This window comes from Passer domesticus, chromosome 5, assembly GCF_036417665.1.
Source record: "Passer domesticus isolate bPasDom1 chromosome 5, bPasDom1.hap1, whole genome shotgun sequence".
In the NCBI taxonomy this organism is placed as follows: Eukaryota; Metazoa; Chordata; class Aves; order Passeriformes; family Passeridae; genus Passer; species Passer domesticus.
This window is the reverse complement of record NC_087478.1, coordinates 15,978,041-15,999,831: the sequence shown is the minus strand read 5'-3', so window position 1 is coordinate 15,999,831 and position 21,791 is coordinate 15,978,041. Positions and strand designations below refer to the sequence as shown.

General features: G+C 36.2%; 1 protein-coding gene and 1 long non-coding RNA gene across 26 annotated transcripts in view; one reads left to right on the top strand and one right to left on the bottom strand.

Annotated features, from left to right (window-relative positions):
- TAFA5 (TAFA chemokine like family member 5) overlaps window positions 1-21,791 on the bottom strand; it is a 466,608-nt gene that overhangs the window by 72,541 nt on the left and 372,276 nt on the right. For 4 of the 24 annotated variants that reach the window (XM_064422135.1, XM_064422146.1, XM_064422147.1 and 1 more), the window contains one exon: window positions 456-548. The exons of 18 other annotated variants lie outside the window; for them this stretch is intronic. Coding sequence is in view for 3 of the 6 variants with exons in the window: in XM_064422146.1 (XP_064278216.1) it covers window positions 540-548 (9 nt within the window). In the remaining 3 variants the exon portion in view is untranslated. Of the gene's footprint in view, window positions 1-455; window positions 549-1,416; window positions 1,515-21,791 lie in introns of all 24 variants that reach the window. 2 more of the 24 variants (XM_064422138.1, XM_064422139.1) reach the window with 2 other exon arrangements.
- Window positions 6,125-16,308, top strand: LOC135301754 (uncharacterized). 2 transcript variants are annotated; one of them, XR_010363483.1, is made up of 5 exons: window positions 6,125-6,257; window positions 7,507-7,588; window positions 10,706-10,776; window positions 11,376-11,453; window positions 14,935-16,308. It is a non-coding gene; the product is annotated as an uncharacterized LOC135301754 (long non-coding RNA). The 2 variants fall into 2 exon arrangements; XR_010363484.1 differs by lacking the exons at window positions 6,125-6,257; window positions 7,507-7,588 and adding an exon at window positions 9,492-9,833.

Genomic DNA, 21,791 nt, shown 5'->3' with positions numbered 1-21,791 from the left:
AAAAATTCCACAGATTCTGTATATACCAAAATGTTGTGGAGTGTATTAAGCAAGCATGATTGTTAAAAAATGCTGTTTGCATTTTCAAACACTGTCTTCTGTATTGGCATTGTTCTGTCTCCAAGTAGTCAGAACTGTTATTACTGATGGAAATACCATGCAAAACTCCATAAAATACCGAACAGTGAATGTAAAAGAGCAAAATAAATAAGAAAATCCAATTCAATTGGTTTAAGCCGTATATTGAATATTGCATTTTTAACCTAATCTTCCAAGCAGTACATGAAAGAAAAATCTGCCTCCAAATCAATTTAGTGACAGCTTGAAACATATGGATCTCTATATATATATGCATGTAGAGAGAAAGAAAGAGAAAGAGAGGCAGATAGACAGATGAATACTTTCCTTACAAGGCATAAAGTGCATGTCATAGATTTCTGCTTTTGTCCTCTCACCTTTTCCAGGAAAAAACACCCCGGAAATCTTGCAAACAGCCTTTCCTTTTCGGACTAGTGATCAGATCTCCAAACCACATGGCCTCAGACAGGCTGAAGGCAAAAAACCTGGTTGATTATTGTGATATATTCCCCTTTTTAATATACTTTCAGCAAGAGAAATAATGTTTTGCTTCTATTAATTGCCCTCTTTCCTCTTTAAACTCTTTCTTGACCTTCCTGCTATGCCCCTTATTTTTCTTCCCATTAGAAAAGAACACAACTTTTAAGGCAGTAATACTTTTTAGGTTGCAAGACACAAAGCAAACAATTTATGGTTTATTAGGTCTGAAAGTAAACTACTATGTGTTAAGAATTAGTTTGACCATCTTTCCATCTTTCCTTTACAATGCCAGAATGGCCCACAGCTAAAAGCAACAGTGTAAACTGCTGATGGACTGTATATTCAGTGCTTTCATAGTGTGCTTCTCTACCATATTGGTCCCAGGAAGAAGAGAGAGTTCAGGTACAACAGCATACATTAAGAGATAACCTTCTGCATAAAATGTTATGGGGTTAAAAGCCTCCTTCTTTCCTTCCTTGCTATCCCTGTCTCCACCTTGAAAGCCCCTGCTGCATGAATATGGTATTAACACTTTAAAAGAAGAAGAGAAGAGGGGAGAGAATTATGCAGTTTAAAGATGCTGAGGAAGGGCATAGAGCAGGCTTGAAATAAAGTGATGGCAGGAAGAGGAACAGATTAGAGAACAGGAAGTGAATTTACAATTTTGGACAATGACAGGAGAAAATGAAATGAAATGTGGGGGGGAAAGCATATGTTAGCCAGGGAAGTATGAACATCACTTATTAATGAAGGCATGAAATGAAGCAAGATAGGTAATAAGATTAACAGATAAAAAGGAGAGAGAAGATAGGAGAGAGCACAATGAATCCAGAGAAGAGGAAGAGAATGTACACCTACCCTCCCACCTCCTGTTTTTTCCCTTTCGTTCCTCATTACAGGTAAATTAATCACTCCCCAGAAAAACAGACAGATCAAATAAGAGAAAAGAGGGACTCCTAAAAAAAATAAAAAGGACTAGTTTACTATTTATAGTAATAGTTCAATCCATAGAATAGAATCATAGAATCAATTAGGTTGAAAAATACTTTTAAGACCATCAAGTCCACCCCAGCACTACCAAGTCCACCACTAAACCATATCCATAAGGACCACCACAAATATTTTAAATAATTTCAGGGATGGTGATTCAATCACTTCCCTGTGTAGCCTTTTCTAGAGCTTGACAACCCTTTTTAGTGAAGAAATTTTGACTAATATCCAATATAAACCTCACCAGTGCAACTTGAGGGTGATATCACTCATTCTGTCCCATGTTACTTGGGCAAACAGACTGAGCCCCTTCTGGCTACAACCTCCTTTCAGAGTGATAAGGTCCTCCTTTTCTCCAGGCTAAATGACCTCAGCTCCCTCAGCCACTCCTCAAAAATCTTCTGCTTTTCCCAGCTTTGTTGCCCTTCTTTGGACATACTTCGGCACTTCAATGTCTTTCTTGTAAGTGAGAGGCCCAAAACTGGACACAGGATTTGAGATGTGGCCTCACCAGTGCCAAGTACAGGGGGAAAATCACTACCTGGTCCTGCTGACCATATTGTTGTGGATACAAGCAAGGATTCCACTGGCTTTTCTGGCTGCCTAGGCATAGCTGGCTCACGTTCAGCTATTGCTGATCAGCATTCTCAAGTCCTTTTCCGCTGGGTTGTTTCACATCCACTCTTCCCCAGTGCTACAGGGCATGGGTTCATTGTGACCCAAGTGCAGGACTCAACACTTCATCTTGTAGAACCTCCTATACTTGTCCTCAACCCCCCAACCCAGCCTGTCCAGAGCCCTGTGCAGAGCCCTTCTACCCTCCAGCATATAAACACTTCCATTCAACTTGGTGTGATTTGTAAACTGACTGAGGGTGCACTCAATGCCCTTGTCCAGATCATTCATTAAGTTATTAAGCAGAACTGGTCCCAATACTGAGCCCTGGGGAACACCACTAGTGACTGTCTGCTAGACAGATTCAATTCTATTCAGCGCAACTCTCTGGGCTCAGCCACCCAGTAATTTTCTTTTATCCAGTGAAAGGTGCACCTATCAAAGCAGCCAATTTTGCCAGGAGAATGCTGTGGAAAACAGTGTCAAAGGCTTTACTAAAGTTCAGGTAGACAACATCCGCAGCCTTTCCCTCATTCGCTGAGTAGGTAGCCTTGGCATTAGATGAGGTTGGTCCAGCAAGTCAATGCCTTTCATAAACCCATGCTGGCTGGGCCTAATCTCCTGTGCACATGCCACAGGATGACACTCAAGATGATCTGCTCCACGACCTTCCCTGGCACCACAGTCAGACTGAAAGGCCTATAGTCTACTGCATGGACGCCCAAGGTGCAAGTTCTTCTGATCTCCTTCTTTACTTCTCGAAGAACTGAAAACGTGAATTGAAACATATGACAAGTACCTCTTCCCTAACAGGCAAGTTTAAAGTAAAGTGGTGCTCTTGATGACTGTTTGGCAGTAATTTTTAGAATATTAATTAGCTCATCAGCTTGCAATAATAACTGTAAAAGCAGTATATAAAACTGCTTCAAAGCCTGGGAAATTGGTTTTTGCATTGATTTGATTCTTTTTTGCCTTCACTTAGGAAATTTGTAGCAGCCTCAAATTAAAGAAAGGCTGCATAACTATCACATAGATGAACATTTTTTTTCTGTTCATACACAGAACTCATGTTATTTCTAGGTACCAAAGCATGTGTCTGTTTGTCACTGACTTCAGTGGAGCCAGAATTTCTTCCCAGCACTTCAGACAGCAGGTTCTGCTTCCTTTGGAAGGAGCCAAATATTTGGGCTGTAACTTTGAGTTTCTTCAAATTTCAGGTACTGAGAGGGCATCTAGTACCAGAGATTAAAATGCTACTGTATATTTTCTGACTGCTTACATGGTGGAAGTCCAAGCCCTTGGGTGTTCCAAGCGAAAATTTCTTGTGTGTTCAAGAGAAAAATAAATTTTCCTGCTAACAATCCAAAACATAAGAAGCAATACACTTCACATGATCTTACTTATTATATCTTACTTACTTACTTATTATCTTACTTACAATATCTTACTATTGTTCTTGGGTGGCTTGAATATGCCCCAAGAGTGTTTGTCTTATTAGAGCAATTATAACACTTTCCACTTAATTTGCCTTATTCTAGAGGGAGTAGAATAAGGGTACATCTAGCCCCAGCTGTGCCCGAGTGGCACATAAAATATTTTATTTCTTCATTTTTATGCTCAAAACAAAGGCAAAAAAATTATGCAAGTCACCTTGAGAAGATAAGAATATATGTCACTTGCTGACTTACACAGGCTTTCTATCAAAAGAAACCCACACAAAAACCTCTCTTTCAGTGTAGTATCTAGGATTTAACTGAGTGACAAAAATGTTTGAATTTCTCATCACAACCAGAAAGCTGAGCCAGGCTTACTGCAAGTGGCAAATATTTTCAGTTAGGATTGAGTTTCAAGTATGTCTTGACCTTTTATTTTATATGGAATCCACATAAATACCAACAATTCCATGTCAAGCCTGATAAAACTTTAGCAGTTTCATCTGTTTTTCACTCTGTGTTTTTAGAATAAAGAGTTCACTAAAGTTATGGTTTTTGTTACAGTAGCCAAGTGCTCTTACATGACTATTGCAATCATATTGGCACTCTTTGACAACAATTCTATCATGTTTCGATAACAAATTTCTGGAACTTTTCTGGACACCTACAAAATAATTGGTCATATTAAAGATGTTAAGTGTTGTTTAAGAGCTGAACTACGAGTCTAAATTGTGTGTTTTACATTTTTAACTAAAGTCTTATGCCTCTGGGAGTCTTAGGATTCTATGCAGCATCCATGATTCCAAACAGCTTTTTTTTGTTTGGGTTCCTTTTACCTAAGAAAATTCACAGAGATGAATGCTGGTTGAACCAGTCTCTGACTCACAAATTTGCTCATAATAGAAACAGTTCCAAACCTTTTACCAACTGACTGCAAGTCAGATAAACAGCATGTCTTTCCCCTCTGCTTCTGTGGCTCTCAGTTCTAGGTCCCTAAACAGCTAAGCATATATGATGCAGAAAGAAAGATGTAAAGGCATTAAAATGCCCTAGGAAAACCTTACACTGCCTTGCAAGATACCTCCTGCTTTATGGGAATAAAAATGTAAATTTCTGGTGATGATCCAAGGAGCAGCAATGATCTGTTTCATTCATGAGAACTCCCATAGTCCCTCCTGAAAATTTATTTTGTTTCCCTCCCTTCCTCTCCTTTTCTCCATGCAGTTCATATATGCAAACTGAATTGCTTAGTCTTCAGAAAAAAAAAGACAAGTTAATCTAACTCTAAAATATCTGCAGCTATTAGGAATAAGAAAAAGAAACATGAAAGCTATCCTTCTTAATGCTGTATTCTGTCTCACTGAGCTAGCCACAGGAAGAGCAATTTCAGAGTTCAAACCACAGCACCTACAGAACTAGTAGTTATAAGATTGAACAAATTTATTGTCTGTGCTTCTGGATGAATATTTATAAAAAGAAGTCTAATGTATATTTTCCCATGCTGCACTCCAACAAAGTAGCATTCCTGAGTTACAAATAGCAGAATCCCATTATCAGCCACCTTCAAAAAGAACATGCCTTTTAACAGTAATTGTAAGTTTCTTTTCACTTCCACTATTCAAGCCTGATACAGAAAGTGTTTATTCCCAATCTGAGACTCTTTGCATATTTTTTCTCAATAACTATTTTAATATCAGTCTGTCTTAAAAAAAAACCCCAAAAAAGTCTCATTTCCCCTTAAATAACACTTCTAGTCCTATCTTCTCAACTTCCCCTGACCATCTGTCAGGATTATCATCATGATCATTAATTTCCTTTTCTGTTAAAACCTTTTTGGTCTCATATTACTTTTTTAACTTACAAGATCTTGGAATATACTGGGTCAGATCATGCACTCCTTTCTTCTTCTGAATTGCCTATTACTTAATAACCAATAGCAGTGAAGGAAGTGGGACTGCTAACTAATTATATCTAATTATAACTAATTAGATAATCCTTACAATGCCTGAAAATGTTAGAACCACATGTTGTAAACCAGCTGAAATACATTTGAACCTGTGTCAGGTAACCCTTGTTTAAGAGCTCAGCCTTAAGCATATATAATTACACAAGTTTTGTTTGTGGCATCTGAACATGTGCTAAGGAAAAGCAATGGAGGTGGCAGATCACAGACTCATTTAGGTTGGAAAAGGCCTCTAAGGTCATCAGCTCCAATCTTCATCATCGCCTTGTCAGCTAGACTATGGCACCAAGTACCACGTGCAGTTTTTTCTCAAACACCTCCAGGCATGGTGACTCCACCGCCCCGCTGCACGGCCTGTTCCAATGCTTGACAACCCTTCTGTGAACAAATTCCTCCTGACACCAAACCTGAGCCTCACCTGGTGCAGCTTGAAGCTGTGTCCTCTCCTGTCACTAGCTGCTTGCGAGGGTGATGCCTACCTTTCTACAGCCTCCTTTCAGGTACTTGTAGAGAGCAGTAAGGTCACCCCTGAGCCTCCTTTTCTCCAGGCTAAACGCCCCCAGCTCCCTCCACTGCTCCTCACAAGGAGGTCCTGTGCTCTAGCCCCTTCACCTGCTCCATGACTTTCTCTGGTCACACTCCAGCACCTCAATAACTTTCTTGCACTGAGTGGCCCAGAATTGAACACAAGATTCAAGGTATGGCTCACAAGTGCTGAGTACAGGAGAACAAACACTGCCCAGGTCCTGCTGGCCACACTGTTATTGATCCAGGCCAGGATGACTTTGGCCTTATTGGCTACCTGAGCTCACTGCTGACCCACTGCCAGCTGTGGACTCGCACCCGTGGTCAACATGGGTCCAGGAAAAGAGACAGCAGCAAGGATATCTGTCCTCAGAAGATTCAAAGCCCTTGGATACAAAGATGATCATGGGAAATTTTTGCTCACAGTAGCATTTAAAACTGTTGTGGATAATAAAAGAGCAAGGCAGGCCTCATTTTGTCCCCCATGAAAGTCTAAAATCACCTCCTTCAGGCAACATGGGTGGAAAGAGGGAAGGATGAAGAGGATCACGCATCTTATAAAGCACAACAATGCAAAGCAGTATGTTTTCATCTCTCACATGCTAGCTAAAATGTTAAATATCCTTAAAATAACTCCAGCTAAAGGCCTTGAGCAAGTAACTCAATTTTATATAATTTCTTTCTGCTCTTTTAAGTTGGTTAGAAGTGTGCACATATATGAAGGTTATCAGCAGATAAAATTAAGGAAGATTTGTAACTGGTGTGGAATTGTAAATTTGAAAAATTACTACTTCTCTGTCCCCCTTTTACTCTTTAAATTAAAAAAGCAATATTAGCATGATTAAAAGTGTCAAAGAATAGCCATGGGCTTTCCTCAGGACACTGAAAAAATAACTGGAATTATTTTATATTTATATATATCTATTTAAATTTATATGTATATTTCTGACACTTTTCTCTAAAGTAGGAGACAGGTTCAGAGAAAATTACCAATGTATCTAAGAATTTATTTTTTGTTTAAATGCAATAACTTAATTTGTACTAAATTCTGAATGTTCATACATATATATCTATATTCAAACCATACTCTTCATAGATTAACAAATCTTAAAGTTTTAAGCTTAATTAAATTAAATATTGTGGAAAAAAGTGTTTTAAATATTTCTGTGTGCTAATAAATCTATGCAATACAATTATCTTCCATAAAATAATGCTTTTATTGAAATAATTGAATAGTATTTTATTAAGAGAGTGATATGACTTTTAATTATAAAGTTTAAAAAATAATCTTCTCCATAGTTAAATTTACTAGACTACATCATGGGGAAAAAAAAGGAAAAAAAAAAAAGGAAAAAAAGGCATCAGCCAGCACTGAAGTCCACACACAAATATAATATTTAATTTTTCTTTTCGAATTAAAAGGAGAACATTGTTCAAGGACATCTGGGACTACTATCTGATTGATAGTGTTGGTTCAGCCAACAGGTGGTTGGGCTGAAGCAAGGTTAGTCTCATACTCAGTAAAAACTGGAACAGTGTTTTACTAAGACTGATTGTGAAAAAAGGTGAATAGTATATCAACGTGCTTTTAGAGGGAATATTTAGGATATTTCACCCATTAAAAAAGCTAATTCTGACTTTAAAAAGATGAGCTTTAACTGGAAGTTCAACTGCTACTGAAGGAACTGCATAGTCAATGTTTAGCAGCGAGATACTTTGTCTGCTTTATGTACTCCATTTGACAAATGATTGTTTAAGAAAGCAGTCATGTTTCACATCATTCCAGAAAGCAATGCAGCACTGTAAATTACTTCTGAGAAGCAGTCTTTATAAATACTTTGTGTATCAGAAATAAATTTTTGTCTTTGGAATTACACTGCTTAGCCTCTGTTTAGAACTTGAGGAGAAAGTCGTAAGTGGACAATTATGGGGAATCAGAGTAGAGAACGACTACATATATGTGAGATAAGAAGAATGCAGGAGGGCTCTCTCTCTCAGAGACATGTTTAAAACCAAAAGCAGGAACATGCACAACATTTTTCTGTAAAAATAACACACAGACGTCCACTGAAAGCAGAACAGCAAGTATGGTCTTCAACACAGCTCACATGTAGGTAGATAAGTAAACAAAAGAAAGTCTATTACTTCTCTTAGTCCTTACAGTGTCTGCAAAGGGAAAGTCCTCTGAAGGTAAAATTTTCTAAAACTAAATTATTAGACAGTCCTCTAATATGTACATGGAAAACAAAATAAGCATATAATAACATAAAATAGTTCAATTTTTTAAACCTTGATCCTATTTACTTTCAGTGAAAACCCAAAAAATCCTGGATTAACAGATTGTTACATCCTTGTTAACAGGTTTATGAGATTTAGATCCTGGCCCTAAAGATTATTTTCAAAACAAGAAAAATCTTTCCCTAAAACACCTTAGCACAGAAACAATGAGGTTCTTCAGGAAAGTGAAATAGATACTCTTCAAAAAGTCAGCTATCATTTTGTATCATATTAAAGCCAAGGTTTTCTTTCTTCAATCCATCATTCAACCATGGACATTCTGAAAGGACAGTGGGAAATGCAGTTAACACAGTGTTTTCTCCATAATTTGAGGAGGGAGAGAATATTTCTTGACAAAGTAAGGGGAAAATTGACAAATGTAGGGGATTGTGCATACAGCAACATATGCTGATCTTCTGTTTAATGACAATGTATCCATGCACTTTACAAACTTTTTAAGTCCTAGTTTTCTTCACTCCAGGAAAAGTTTATGTTTGTTTTGTGATATATTCTCACAATCTCCAGTAAAATATACTTTTGCACACCTATGCTCATCCTCCAGTTTTAAGTTGTGGATGACTATGGCAAAGAAGTTGGAAGAAGGATGAGACAGGGAATTTAAGGATCATTATCCCAAACTAGCCAATTAAGACTATTTGATTCCCCTAGAGTAACATATTTAGGCATAGCAGACACCTAAATGCATTATACTGTGTAGCATTCTGATTAACAGTGCAAATATATTTAAACTTAACACAGGTTATGGATACAGTGTCTCAGAAACAACCTGTGCTTCAATGACTACTGAGGCAGAGCGCTCTGTGCACTGTGCAGCATATTGGATCAAAATTCTTTGGCAAGATCACCATTACTCTCTCTACCCTGTTTCTGTGCTATTTTGGCAAGCGGTTCTGTGGTGATCAGATTTCTGCAGTACTCTGAAAACAAACAACAAAAGAGGAAAAATAAACTGTGGCAAATTTCAAGGAATTTTCTGTAATTTGCAATAAATTTATACAGACAAAACACAGAACTATATAAAAGCAGCTTCAATAACCTTTGTGGAGCAGAAGAGGAAGTAAATCTTATCTTCTTTCAAAGATATCAGTGTCATATGCTTCTCCTAGAAGTGGGATGAATCCCCTACCTTGTAAAACCTTTCTCAACTAGATTTTAGAGTTGCCTAATGCAGTGTCTCTTCCATGGCAGCCCTCAAACAACCCATTATTATAGCTCCTTGGGTCAAATTCAGAGGATATGACACCTGAATGTAGGTATTATATGTGATGATTGTGATGTCAGTCAGGATCAACAAGATCTAGAGCTCAGTTCTGCGTAAACATAGGTGCTCAGTGTCTGTTGGACGTGCTTGGGTATCTCTCCTTTTCTACAGATGATACTTAAAAAGCCCTTGTTGCACTCCTGAATATATCTTAGAGTTCTGGAACATATAGGCTGCACTGGACATATGAGTAAGGGAAACTGAATTCTGCCCTTACTCTCTTTTCACAACCTGAAAAGTTCCAAGCAGCTGCTGCTTGTGGTTCAGTGGGCCTCCTTTTAGTTGTGAGTGACCAACTGCATCAATGCCCAAACCATGTCCTTGTGACTGAGCATTTTGTCTGGGTTGAATGATGCAGATGACAGGGAAGGAGGAGATACCAATCATGATCAGTGGCTGTGGTTCAGTTAGTAAACATTATGAGACAGACCATGAAACACTTCTGTGGGTCCATCCTCAAGAAAGAAATGCCATTACAGCAATCCCACAGAATCAGGAAGATGAGATCACAGATAGGTGTCTTATTACACTAAGCAGAAGTATTGTAAGAGCTGTCAGTTTCTTTCTTAAAAGCATTTATCTGACCTTTGTTATCTTCCAAGCTTGTTTTCACATTTATAAGAATGACAAATAGTAAAATCAGACCCTAAGACTATTTCAGAAGTGACTGAGCTATTAGAGAAATATTTCTGGCTTAAATCAGAGTAAAATGCTTGTTACAATCATAGGTGTGAAAAAGAACTTGTTGGTTCATAAAACAGTTACTCAGATGAAATGCAATGAACCTGAGAGGGAAATAAGCTTCATCCCTTCACAAGACAGGGATCAAGCTATAGTTTTGACAGTGTCATTAGCGAATCCATTTTAGTGGGTCACACTGTTCCTGTGCTGGTCATCAGACTACCATTTTGGTGTTCATAATCTAATGCAACAAATCAACTTCAGGAACCACTGACATGAAACTTATTTTTAATACAATATTTTATGTTTTAGGACTTTAGGCCTTTCATTATGGTGAGATTTTTCCTGCTGAGAATTAACAGATTTCTTTTCTCATCATAGATTTTCCCAGATTTGAAAAAGAGATCTGAAAGAGTTCAGCTGCTGGCAGTATCAAGCCCTTGGTTCCTCTGGTATGTCTGAGTATGTGAGGAGGAGGTTCTCAAGACAGAAGGAAGAGATATCACCATGTTTTAGCAGATACAAGAAAGTACATCAAAGTTAAGGGGATAGGTCCTAAAATATTAACTATAGTCCAGATGGCCTGCGTGGGTGAAACTTGAGAATGTTTAATGAGAAATCACACAAAACTCAGATGCTATAGAAACAAGAGACAAAACAGAAAAAGAGGAAAATGTATTACTGACTCTGCCAGACATGCTAGGCAACATTTCATAAATATCAGATGGAAGAAGTCATGATCAATCTTTCCACTGAGGTCAGGAATAATATGCCATGTAGAACAGGACTGATGCACAAATGACATTGCATGTTTTGAGTTTCTGCTGTCATAAGGATACTTGTATATTGTGTTCATAGGTCTTGGCTTGGGCTAAGAGTTTCTTGGATAGCAGTGTATCAGGGTTAATTAGCAAGGAATAGTTTGTGTTTCTCTAACACTGGCCATTTTTTCACTAATTAATCAGAAATGTAAAAAAAAAAAAATAGCATTTTTTTTCCAAGTAGGAGCAGAAATCTGGTCTGTAGGAGACAATGTGGGTGTGTTCTACAGATTCTGCAAGATTCACACGGACCACTATGGGAATGACAACATAGACAGGAAAGTACTACTGAAAGAGAACCTTGCAAGGTAAAAGTATGTTTATCCCAGCAGTCCCAGTCTCTTTGGAAAGCTTAACTGCAATTCTTTTCTATATGCAGTTAATAACTCTGACACAAAATCTGTTATCACTCCTCGACTCAATAGGTACAAAAACAGTTAAAAACTATTTTGAATAATTTTGTTTAAGAAAAGAAAAATTCCAAAAAATTTAACTTCCATTAAAAAGTTACAGAATTAATTTTTCATTTTGCATTACAGAAGTAGTATAAGATATGAGCTGTATTGAAAAGTAGACACAACTTCCAATAGAAAAATAAAAACCTGGACTGCAAATATTATCCTATTGACCTCTGGGCATTTAAAAGCCTAACTTACAGTTTTGGTCAATGAGACTTTTTGGGAAACAGACATTTTGATATGGCAGTGCAGTTTTTTTTCATACTTATTGCAAGTAGCTTTTTCAGGTGCCTTCACATCAAATCCTCTAAAAATGCATAGCCTGATAGTATTTGAAGAAAAAAAATCTATTGTATTAATCATGTAAATAGAATTATACCTTATCTTTTGGAAGGACCTATGTCTTTCTACTGATGATGAGGAAGGATAACAGCAATATTTTTCTGAAGTCATGTAGGTGGTAAATGCCTTATAAGGAAAAATGAATCTGGATGTCACAAATTATTTCTTTGATATTTTAAAAATCATGTTCCTTGGTTTTATTTTGGTTTGTTTTGGGGTTTTTTTGGTTCTTTTTTTGTTTTTATTTAAAAACAAACACAGTAAAAAACATACAAAAAAACCCAACTGCATGCTATGCAGCTTCTAAAGATAAGATGACATTTACTTCTTCCCAGCAAAAATTATTTCAAGCTAAGATATTAACAAGAAAACACCTGCCTTTCTAATTAGTACATTTGATGCTTAGCTTCTTTTCATTACAGCACAGACAGGGAACACTTTGATCTGAATGTTTTAATCAGGCCCCAATAATTTAAAAATTATTATTATATATATATGTATATGAACATATATATGTATATACATATAAATACATATATATGTGCATATATATACACACACATATATACATATATATATTAATTAATTTTAATGTACACCTAAAATTGATTGGATCAATGCATTCCCTTATAATATGTCAGCAGGAATTGAGCACATTATAATTGCTATGGATAGGCCATATAACAATGCCTGAACTGTAATGCTAAGGAGAAACATTGTGATAGAACTGAAGTTTCCTTTGGGTTCTGAAAGTAAAAATATTAAAAAATTAAGTAAATAATAGCAAAAAAAGAAGTGAAAATTCTCAGTTGTAACAAATATGATTAGTTGTTCATCTGACTATTTGTTGATTTAACATTTGGAACAGAAAAATTTGAAATTATTCTTGAATCTCATCCCTTTCCTTTTAAAAACTCCATATGAGCACACCATCTAACTAAAAGGTAAGGGTCAGGAGGGTAACTTTTTTACAATATATGCACTATGAAGCCTTTAAATTTACTCCAGTAAAGTATGTTTAGTTAACCAATGGTACTTATTCTTCATACAGACTTTCAAAATGCAGAACAGCTATGTCAATGTGTAATAGAAGACATTTTCACCATAATTTTCTATTTAAAGGTGCACTTATGTTGATATTTGATTACACTAGTGTTCTTCTATAAATAGCAGAGTATCTGCATATTCCCCCAACAAGCTCTGCTCCTGGGAATTTTTGTTCAAAATCTGGCACGATTGTAAGTCAGAGTTCTGACATCTGGAACACTTTGGGCTACCTCCAAATGGAAAAAAAATAAATCAATATTTGCCAGAGGGCATCTTTCTCAAAGATGGACCAACTAACCTTGGCCAAAAACATATAAACTGAAATTGATCATCTTGCCTTCAAAATTAACAGAGTGACTTGAAAATAATGCTGTCATTCCTAGCAATGACACTGTTTTGCTCACTTTTTAGATATACAGTTGTCTGATAGGCCAAAATTATACAAACACTGTTTGGACAAAATTGGCATGAGTTATAAGTACAAATAATTCAGAAGCTGCAGATTTAGACCTTTATTAATGTCAATGAAGAGAAAAATACATTTTCATTTAATGCCTCATACATGGTTTGATAAGAAAATAGTGCCAAGATTCATCAAAAGCTGTCAATTGCCATTTGCTGTGCTAATTCAAGACATTCATATACTTAAATATACATTTTTTGTTTTACACACATCCTGCTAATTCTCCTGAGACCATTATATCTGGCTTATTTCCCAGACATATCTGTAAAGGGTATTTGGCTCATAGAAAATAAAACATATAGTATCCTAAAGTGAAAAGTGTGGTAGAACACTTCTGTCTGTCAAGTTTGTGAGTTAAGGGTAAGAAGTGTTCCAATCTCAATATACAAAAGGTAAACTGAACTCTTGGCTAAGTCCTTAAAGCTTAAAAAAAGACAAGCAAAAAAAAACCTCCTTAATCCTTTTGCCAAATAAATATAATGATTTATTGTCAATTAAATCCCTGCTTTTTATTATCTGTAATATAATTTATGACTGGTCAACTGTACAAACAATTACTGTACTTCTCACAATTCAGTTCCTAGTGCAAATAAGTCACAGAGGCTGATGTAATATCTAAAGCACTGGCTAACTGTCATACTTTACCTTAAACATAGCTCACAACTACCACCCAGAAACTGAGATTCTGAAGACAGGATAAGGTGTACATATCTGTAACACTTTCAGTCACAGAAAAAGATAAGGGTACTAAGGATATAATTAGTATATCAGCATCTGAAAGCAGTATGGCTGTTAGCACAGCAGAGTTATTAAATTTTATAGCAACAGAGAAGCACTTAGCTGAATTGTATGAATCTGCAGGTTATGGTTACTGTCTCAAAGTACAATGTCAACCTGTTCACAGATTCAGGTCTATTTTTAATCAGATAATGAGTAAAGAAGTACTCAAATAGTTTTTTTGGTTTTTTCTTTCTACATTTTTTTTCCTAAGGAACAATTCAAAAGACTGTCTTCTTTGCTAGATTGCAGTTCCAAATTCTCCCCCGTTCCTTCCAGTGTTCCTGGCTGCACTGTGGTACATCTACACAAGAAAGATTTAGCATCCATTTTCTCTCTTTTCTCTTTATCTCTAGACTAGAGACAAAGTAGATTTCAATTCCTACACTAAAAAGAGAGCAGAACACGAGTTTCTTACCTCATCAGTAATTATTTTCTATTAGGTCTAACCGTTAAGTCTATGGGTTCAATTCATTAACCCCAGCATGCCATGTTTAGATGCCTCAATGTATCGAGTGCTAATGGACCTGGTAAGGCTCCAGTGATCATGGATACCTGCTTATAATTCTTCACCAAGTACTGTATCTCCTAGTAGGGAGGCAGGTAGGCAGCTGTGGGAACTACCTGACATAGGAATAAATTGCAGCAGATGAGCCACTTCCACAAAAAAAAATCAATTTTGTACAATCTTCTGCCTTACAGGTATTATGTGACAAAAGTCTGCACAGGGAGAAGTAGAGCAGAATACCTGACTTCTGATAAATTGACTCAGTAGAAGTTTGGACAGCCCCAGACCTCAGAGGTTCCTAGAACTATTAGTCCCCAGGCAGCTAACTTGCAAAACAATGCTCAAACTCCATGAAACCTCCAACAGATTGGGTCCTGCTTTTCACTTTAAGTCCTCCATGGTATTGTTACAAAAACATGGCTGGTGTATTCTTCTCCTATTCTAGTTTTTGAGAAAAAGACTTTTGGATCCAGTGCTTTGTGCAGAAGCCCAGAGTACCAATATGTACAGGATCAGTTCAGAATTAAGTGAGGGAACTTGCACTTAGAGGATATCAAACATGCTTAACCTCATGGCAGCACTAAATTTCTCCATTTTGCAATAGTAGCCAGGCCTTGGGGTGCATGCAGAAGTGAAATTATGTGCCTCTGAGCAACGTTAGTGGGAAATAATATGTTGTTTATAAAATTACAAGGGCAAAAATGGTCTATCGAGCACCATCTTGGATTTAAGACTCATCAATAAAACAGCCTATTTCCCTGTATGCTGTCTCTTATAATCTGTTTCCATTTACATTTGTGCCTTTATCAGCACACCAAATGTATTGGCAACCATTTTTGAGCTCACCTTTTGACCTCAGTGTTAGAAAACACTCACCTCAGTATCAACCATGAGCAATATTCCTCAGGAATTATCAAAAATAAGTCAGAGTGGATAAGGCTGAGTGGGTTCTAGCCCCCATGGGCTTTAAATTGCTTATGAAAATGATCCTGGACATTTTGAAAGCTTTGGCATAGTAGAACTTTTATTCAGTTAATATCACTCATGTGCCTTCCAGTGGAAATGTGATAAATACAGCATCAGAAGAGTCAAGATGAATGAATGTCTACATCCAGGGACAAGGAATGCTGACAGGCTTTTCTCATGAGGGAGCAGGTATCCTACTGCACATGTCTTCATCCTCACTATTTACCAGTCTCACTCTCCATGTTGTCTTTGAAGAATGTTTCCACCAAATATGTTTCTCACAAAGAATTAATTCTGAAGGAGACCTAGTTTCCTTTTCTTAACAGAGTTAAGTTGCTTTGGAATTGCTGTAGGACACAGAGCAGAAATCAGTAATGCCACTTTGCAGATGTGTTTTGTAACAAAGTTGCACTGTAGGCATGCTGGACTAACAGGACTCCCTAAGGCCATACCTTCCCTTAGAGCTCAGCCAGATGCTCTCAACAAGCTCTGTAAAGTGTTCTGGAAACATTGAAATGTGACAACAAAAATGATAGAAACTTTCATAAATATATCCAAGTATCTGAGGACTGCACTAATGCATACTCTGTAATATTGCTAGAATGATCCTGATGTTATTTAGATCTAAAAAATATATATATTTTTAGTACTTTTTTGTGTATTACCTTAACTCATGAAAAATGAGTACTTGAAAATACAAAGGAAAGAGACAATAAAAATAAGTGCTGGAAATTTCTTGTGTCTTTTCGAACATATATATTTTAAAATTCCTTAACATCTACTTCTTTCCACTGGACTGTATGTAGTACCTAAGATCTTATTTTGCACTGCAACATCAACTATCAATGAGTGATACTGCACAAAAGGAGGTGAGTATTGTTCTGTCTCATACAGCTGCCTGAAGTGCTGCCTGTCTGTGGTCCACCCCAGGGACACAAGGAGTTCATGTGTGGCACAGCTCACCTTCCTTCTTCACAAAGCTTTCCACCTCACTGAGGCCTATCTTGTACTACAACACAGTCAATCCCCAACCTATTCCTAAAGCTAATTTGGTACTGCCAGTACTGCCCATCAATTTAATGCCCATGAAGTGTATCAAATATCCCCACTCAACAGGACAGATAGGAGATGACTGTAAAAAAACCTATGACCCTGAAAAATGCCTTCGCTCCAGCCACTGCATCAGCCCATAGTTGGTTATGGTGAAGCAAATGGAAATCATATAACTCCTTATGAAAAATTAAAGTCATAAATGGTTCATGACTGACTGACCACTAAGACAAGCTTAAAAATCGTAAAAAGGAAAAAATCCAAAATTTAAAACTTTCTCTCATGCTTTAAAAACCTATTATCTTAGTTTCAGAGGCACACTAATCCATTTATTTTCCTCTTGGAAAGAAGAAAGGTGAAATTTAAGGCTTTTTTTGTGGGTGAGTAGCTATCAAGGGCAGCAGCTGAACCAAAAATTTCTTAGTGGATTTTGGTATGGTGGGGGATCAGTCTCTTCTCCCAAATAACAACTGACAGGATGAGAGAAAATGGTTTTAAGTTGCATCTGGGGAGGTTTATATAAGATGTTGGGGGTAATTTCTTCACCACATAGGTTTTCAGGCAATGGAAGAGGCTGCCCAAGGAAAATGTTCAGTCACCAGTCCTGGAGGCATTTGAATGATGTGTAGATGTAGCACTTAAAGACATGTTTTAGTGGTGGACTTGGCTGTACTGGCTTATGGTTGGACTCAAAGAACCTTTTCAGCTTAAATGATTCTATAATTCTATGATCCTTGATGATCATCAAAATAACTTGGGCCAAACTTCCTTACTCCTAATAAAAAATCAGCCAACCTTCAATTGCAGGCGAAAATAAACAAGATACCAAGATGGCATCCAGGGAAGATATGGTTGTTCATTGATTCTTGTACCAGTGAGGAGCTGTGCTGAACTTTCTAGTCATATCTGAAGTTTTGTTGATCCTGACTTTGGCTGAAAATGGGGAAAGGTTCTGTACAAACATGTTGTCATGTGCTATACACTGTAGAATCAAGATCTATAAAACCTTCTATTGGCAGAGCATTATATACAATATTGACATCAGTAAAATTCATGACAGTGACCTAAAGATATGTCAATATTTAGAAGTTTTTTTGGTATCCACAAACCGTGACTACAGTGCCTATTACCACTAGTGTTGATTAAAAATTCAGGAAAAATATATTACAAACATGCCTTTTTAAAATCTATTTCATTGAGAAAATGCATTCATTCTATAAAATAAGCCCTCCAAATGTTCTTATAGAATGTCTTTCTCAGACTTTCATGTTGTCTGGATTTAATTTTGGTTTCTATCTTAAACAAGGATCATCCCCACTCAAACTTGGGTATTTTTTCTGGCAGAATTAAAAAAATCTATTGTGAGTTATATTTCTGGAGAAAGTAGATAACTCTGTTATTCTTAATGATGGTATCACCACGACATTTCAGGCACTTTGAACAACACTTCTGAAGATTATAATGTATTTCCATTCCACTTTGTACTCATAGCCTACACAGAAAACTTCAGTTTCCATTCAAAAGGAAAAATTTTTCAACTTTCTAAAGCATTGGAAATATACATACACATGATATTTAAGTTTGAATGCAAAGATAATTATTTTTTTAAAACTTTTTCTGATATGCTAAGAAAAAACTAAACAAAAGCCTAAACTGTCTTCACAAATCTAAACAACATTAACATACAATAAATTCTTTTCTGTACATCAGTTGATTTCCTTTCTCTTCATTGCTCCTCTCATGCTTTGTCACACAAGTGGAACAGTGAGATAAATCAACCATTTATTTGTTTTATTGCATAAATCTCACAGCAGTAAAACAGAATTGATCACATAAGGAAGTTTAAGATGGGTTTCAGTGAATCCTTGAGACACTGTAAATTAATCATGCAAGCTGATATTATATTTCCCAAGGGAAATATATTTTAATAGATATTTTCCAAACATTTTCCTCCTTTAATATATTTATGAATATTGTTACTACTCTTGTTATTTTCTAAGATGATTAAACCATTATTTTCCCCTAGTCTTGCGTATTGAAAAACAAGTCAGGAAAATCTCTTTATTACTTATAAAAATATGCAACAAAATAACTGGGAAATTTAAAATGAACGTATGCATATATCTTCAGCTTCATTTATGTATTCCTAGCCTTTGTTTAGACCAAAATAGATAACACTGCAAGAGGATCCATAAAAATGGAAAGCCACACTATAAGTAGCATGTAATGGTACCCTGAGACAAGTTTTAAAGAAAGAAAATTGAACTAGTCAATTCATTTTTTGCATTACTTGATAATGTCCACAATAAATAATTAAAAATTTATTTCATTCATTTCAAAGCTGCTTGATTTTCAATACTAGAAAATATAGTTTAAATTCCCATTTGGAAAGCACGGATTAATGATTTTATGAGCAGTAATACAATTTAAAACAGGACTGCTACTAGCTCACAAACAGCTATGGTGTGAATGTTGTCAGGACGTGATCATCTTCATTGCCATGTGTTCCTTTTTCAGGGACTTGAACTGTGAAAGTGCAGACTCTGCTTGCTCTTGAGATCCTCTACTAAAACCTTCCAATGTCTACTGATTTGTGGAAATCATAATAATTTTGTTCTAAGATAGTTACCATTTGGAGAAGACTGAAACAAAGCATGAACACTTTTATACTTGTCCCAGCAATGGAAATTGACATCAACAAAAGGAGGGAACTGGGTTGAACTATAACTGGAAATGAAAGCAGTTTTCCTATCCCCAGTCTTAAACAAATTGTTAAATCTGACTAGTTCATTATGGAAATACAGGATTAAAACATCTGAAACCAGTGATAGACAAGGTAACATTAATTCCTTTAACAGTCCAAATATATGTGATGGTTTTAGTTTGCTCAAAGACTAATAGCTCTACAGTAAGAACTGGCACATCAGCTTGGCTCTTAACCATCAGCCCTTAAAAGGAAGTCTGATGATAATGTTTGTTGTTGTTATTGTTTGTAATTATTATCATTATTATCATTAATAATAATAATAACAACAATAATAATTTCCTTTCTAACAAACAGCTGGCTAGTAAATTTGGGTTGAAACACAATATTGTCACATAGTCAAAGTCATCATAATGCTGATTCATGAGAAAGTGGTTTATGCAAATGGAAATCATACATGATTTTTGGCATGGAACAAGGCCAGCAAACTTTGTACCTGATTTCAGAGTACAAACTAAGGACTACTTGTGACCAATGATATGGATAGGGTGAAACTTAAGACATTTTTGAGACAAACTAGTAACACCATGAAAAATAACATTGAACTTTGCTGCACAGGGTTGTTTTTGCCTATAGGATTTCTACAGGATCCTGTAACAAAAATATTAACTTTATGTTTCCATAATGTGGTTTTGTTTTCAGTGTTATTGAAAGGAAATCCAAACAGATTAAGAGTATGGTAAATGTTTGTTGCAGTATTTTGCCTTGTTGCCATCATTTGAAGTGAGTGATCCTTCACCATCTTCAGACAAAAGAGGGCACACGTAAAATAAAACACAAGGATGAAACAGGGCAATTGATTGAAATAGTAAAGCCATTGTTAATCTGTTAAATCACTTGGATTAGTAAGCTTTCCAGATATAGAAATAAAGGTGTGGTTTCATTATACTCTATGCCATAGTTCACTCCGAGTCTATTCAGTTCTTCTCAAGTTTTCTTGCACCATACATGGTTGCTTATCCACTTGTTTCAAATCTAATTATGGTGCAATCAGAGAAGGAAGTGGAACAGTTCAATGATCTGATAGAAAATTAACTCATTAAAAAAAGGGGAAAAAGACTTTCTGTCAGAGCAGTGAGCTCAACTGATTTATGCACACAATTGCTAGTTGCACAAAATGGACATGAATTTCCAGCCAGGACTAGAAGAGCTTACTTTTCAGGGGCAATGTATAGCTGTACTGAATCAAGTACAATCTCACAGTAAGTCCTGAGAAAGATAAACATAAGGCTAATGACTTATTTAGCTTTAAAAATAAGGTTAATGAGTCCTATCATAAATATGATACCAAAACTTAGTGATTAGAAGTTGTTTGTCTTGATGCTTTGACATATGCAAAATATAATGATTGCTTCTACAGAGACTTTGAATACACAGGAGTCAAAGTAGACCATTTTATCAGGTCTGTAGGTCTGCCATATTTGAACTGGGCTAAGAACAAAGAACTTTAAGCAGGTTTTACTATATTTGAAGTATTTATCATATGATTTCAAACAATGCCTTTTCCATGATGACTGTGGTTCTCAGCTTCCCAGAGATCAGCCAGCTATATGCAGACAAAAATATATATATGTTTCATAGTATAACCATTACTTAACTAATATTAACTGAACTCAACTAAGCTAAGTGGTCTTCTTAGCTTTCACTTATCTCCTTTCTTCTTTTCTTTATCTGACATATTGCTTCCCACAGATTTCAAATTGGAAGTTTTGAAGACAAGTAATATCTCATGTCATATGTGTACAAGAGCTGAAATAATGTTTGCTGATCATTTTAGATTATTTCTATATAAATCTTTGTTGTTTGTATTAATAGGAAAAGCAACAGCAGGTTCAAGAAGGTAATTTGTAATTTTAAAAAGGATTCACAAGTCATCCACCATCTATTCAACATGTTCCAAATGAAATTTAATGATGAAGAGAGGTGCTGGCCTTCAGCCCTTTTTATTTAATGAGCTAACAATGCTTCACTTTCCTGGCCAGGACTGAGAACATTTTGATTTAAAGTAGATAAAACTACGGATAAAATGGATAAAATATTTACAGTTTAAACTGGAAAATCTCTCTTCAGAGACAGACTAAGCATATCCAGCTCCTGGCTAAAGAACTTTGAATCTATTTTCTTATCAGAGGTCAGGATTGTCAGCTATTTTTGCAGTGGCTCAACCTGTACTGCACTTTCCACAGCACCTGGAAAGAAAGGATTAGTGAATAACATCTTTCCATTATGGAGACCAAGAGTTAAAACACTCCAAAACTTCAGTTGTCTCTG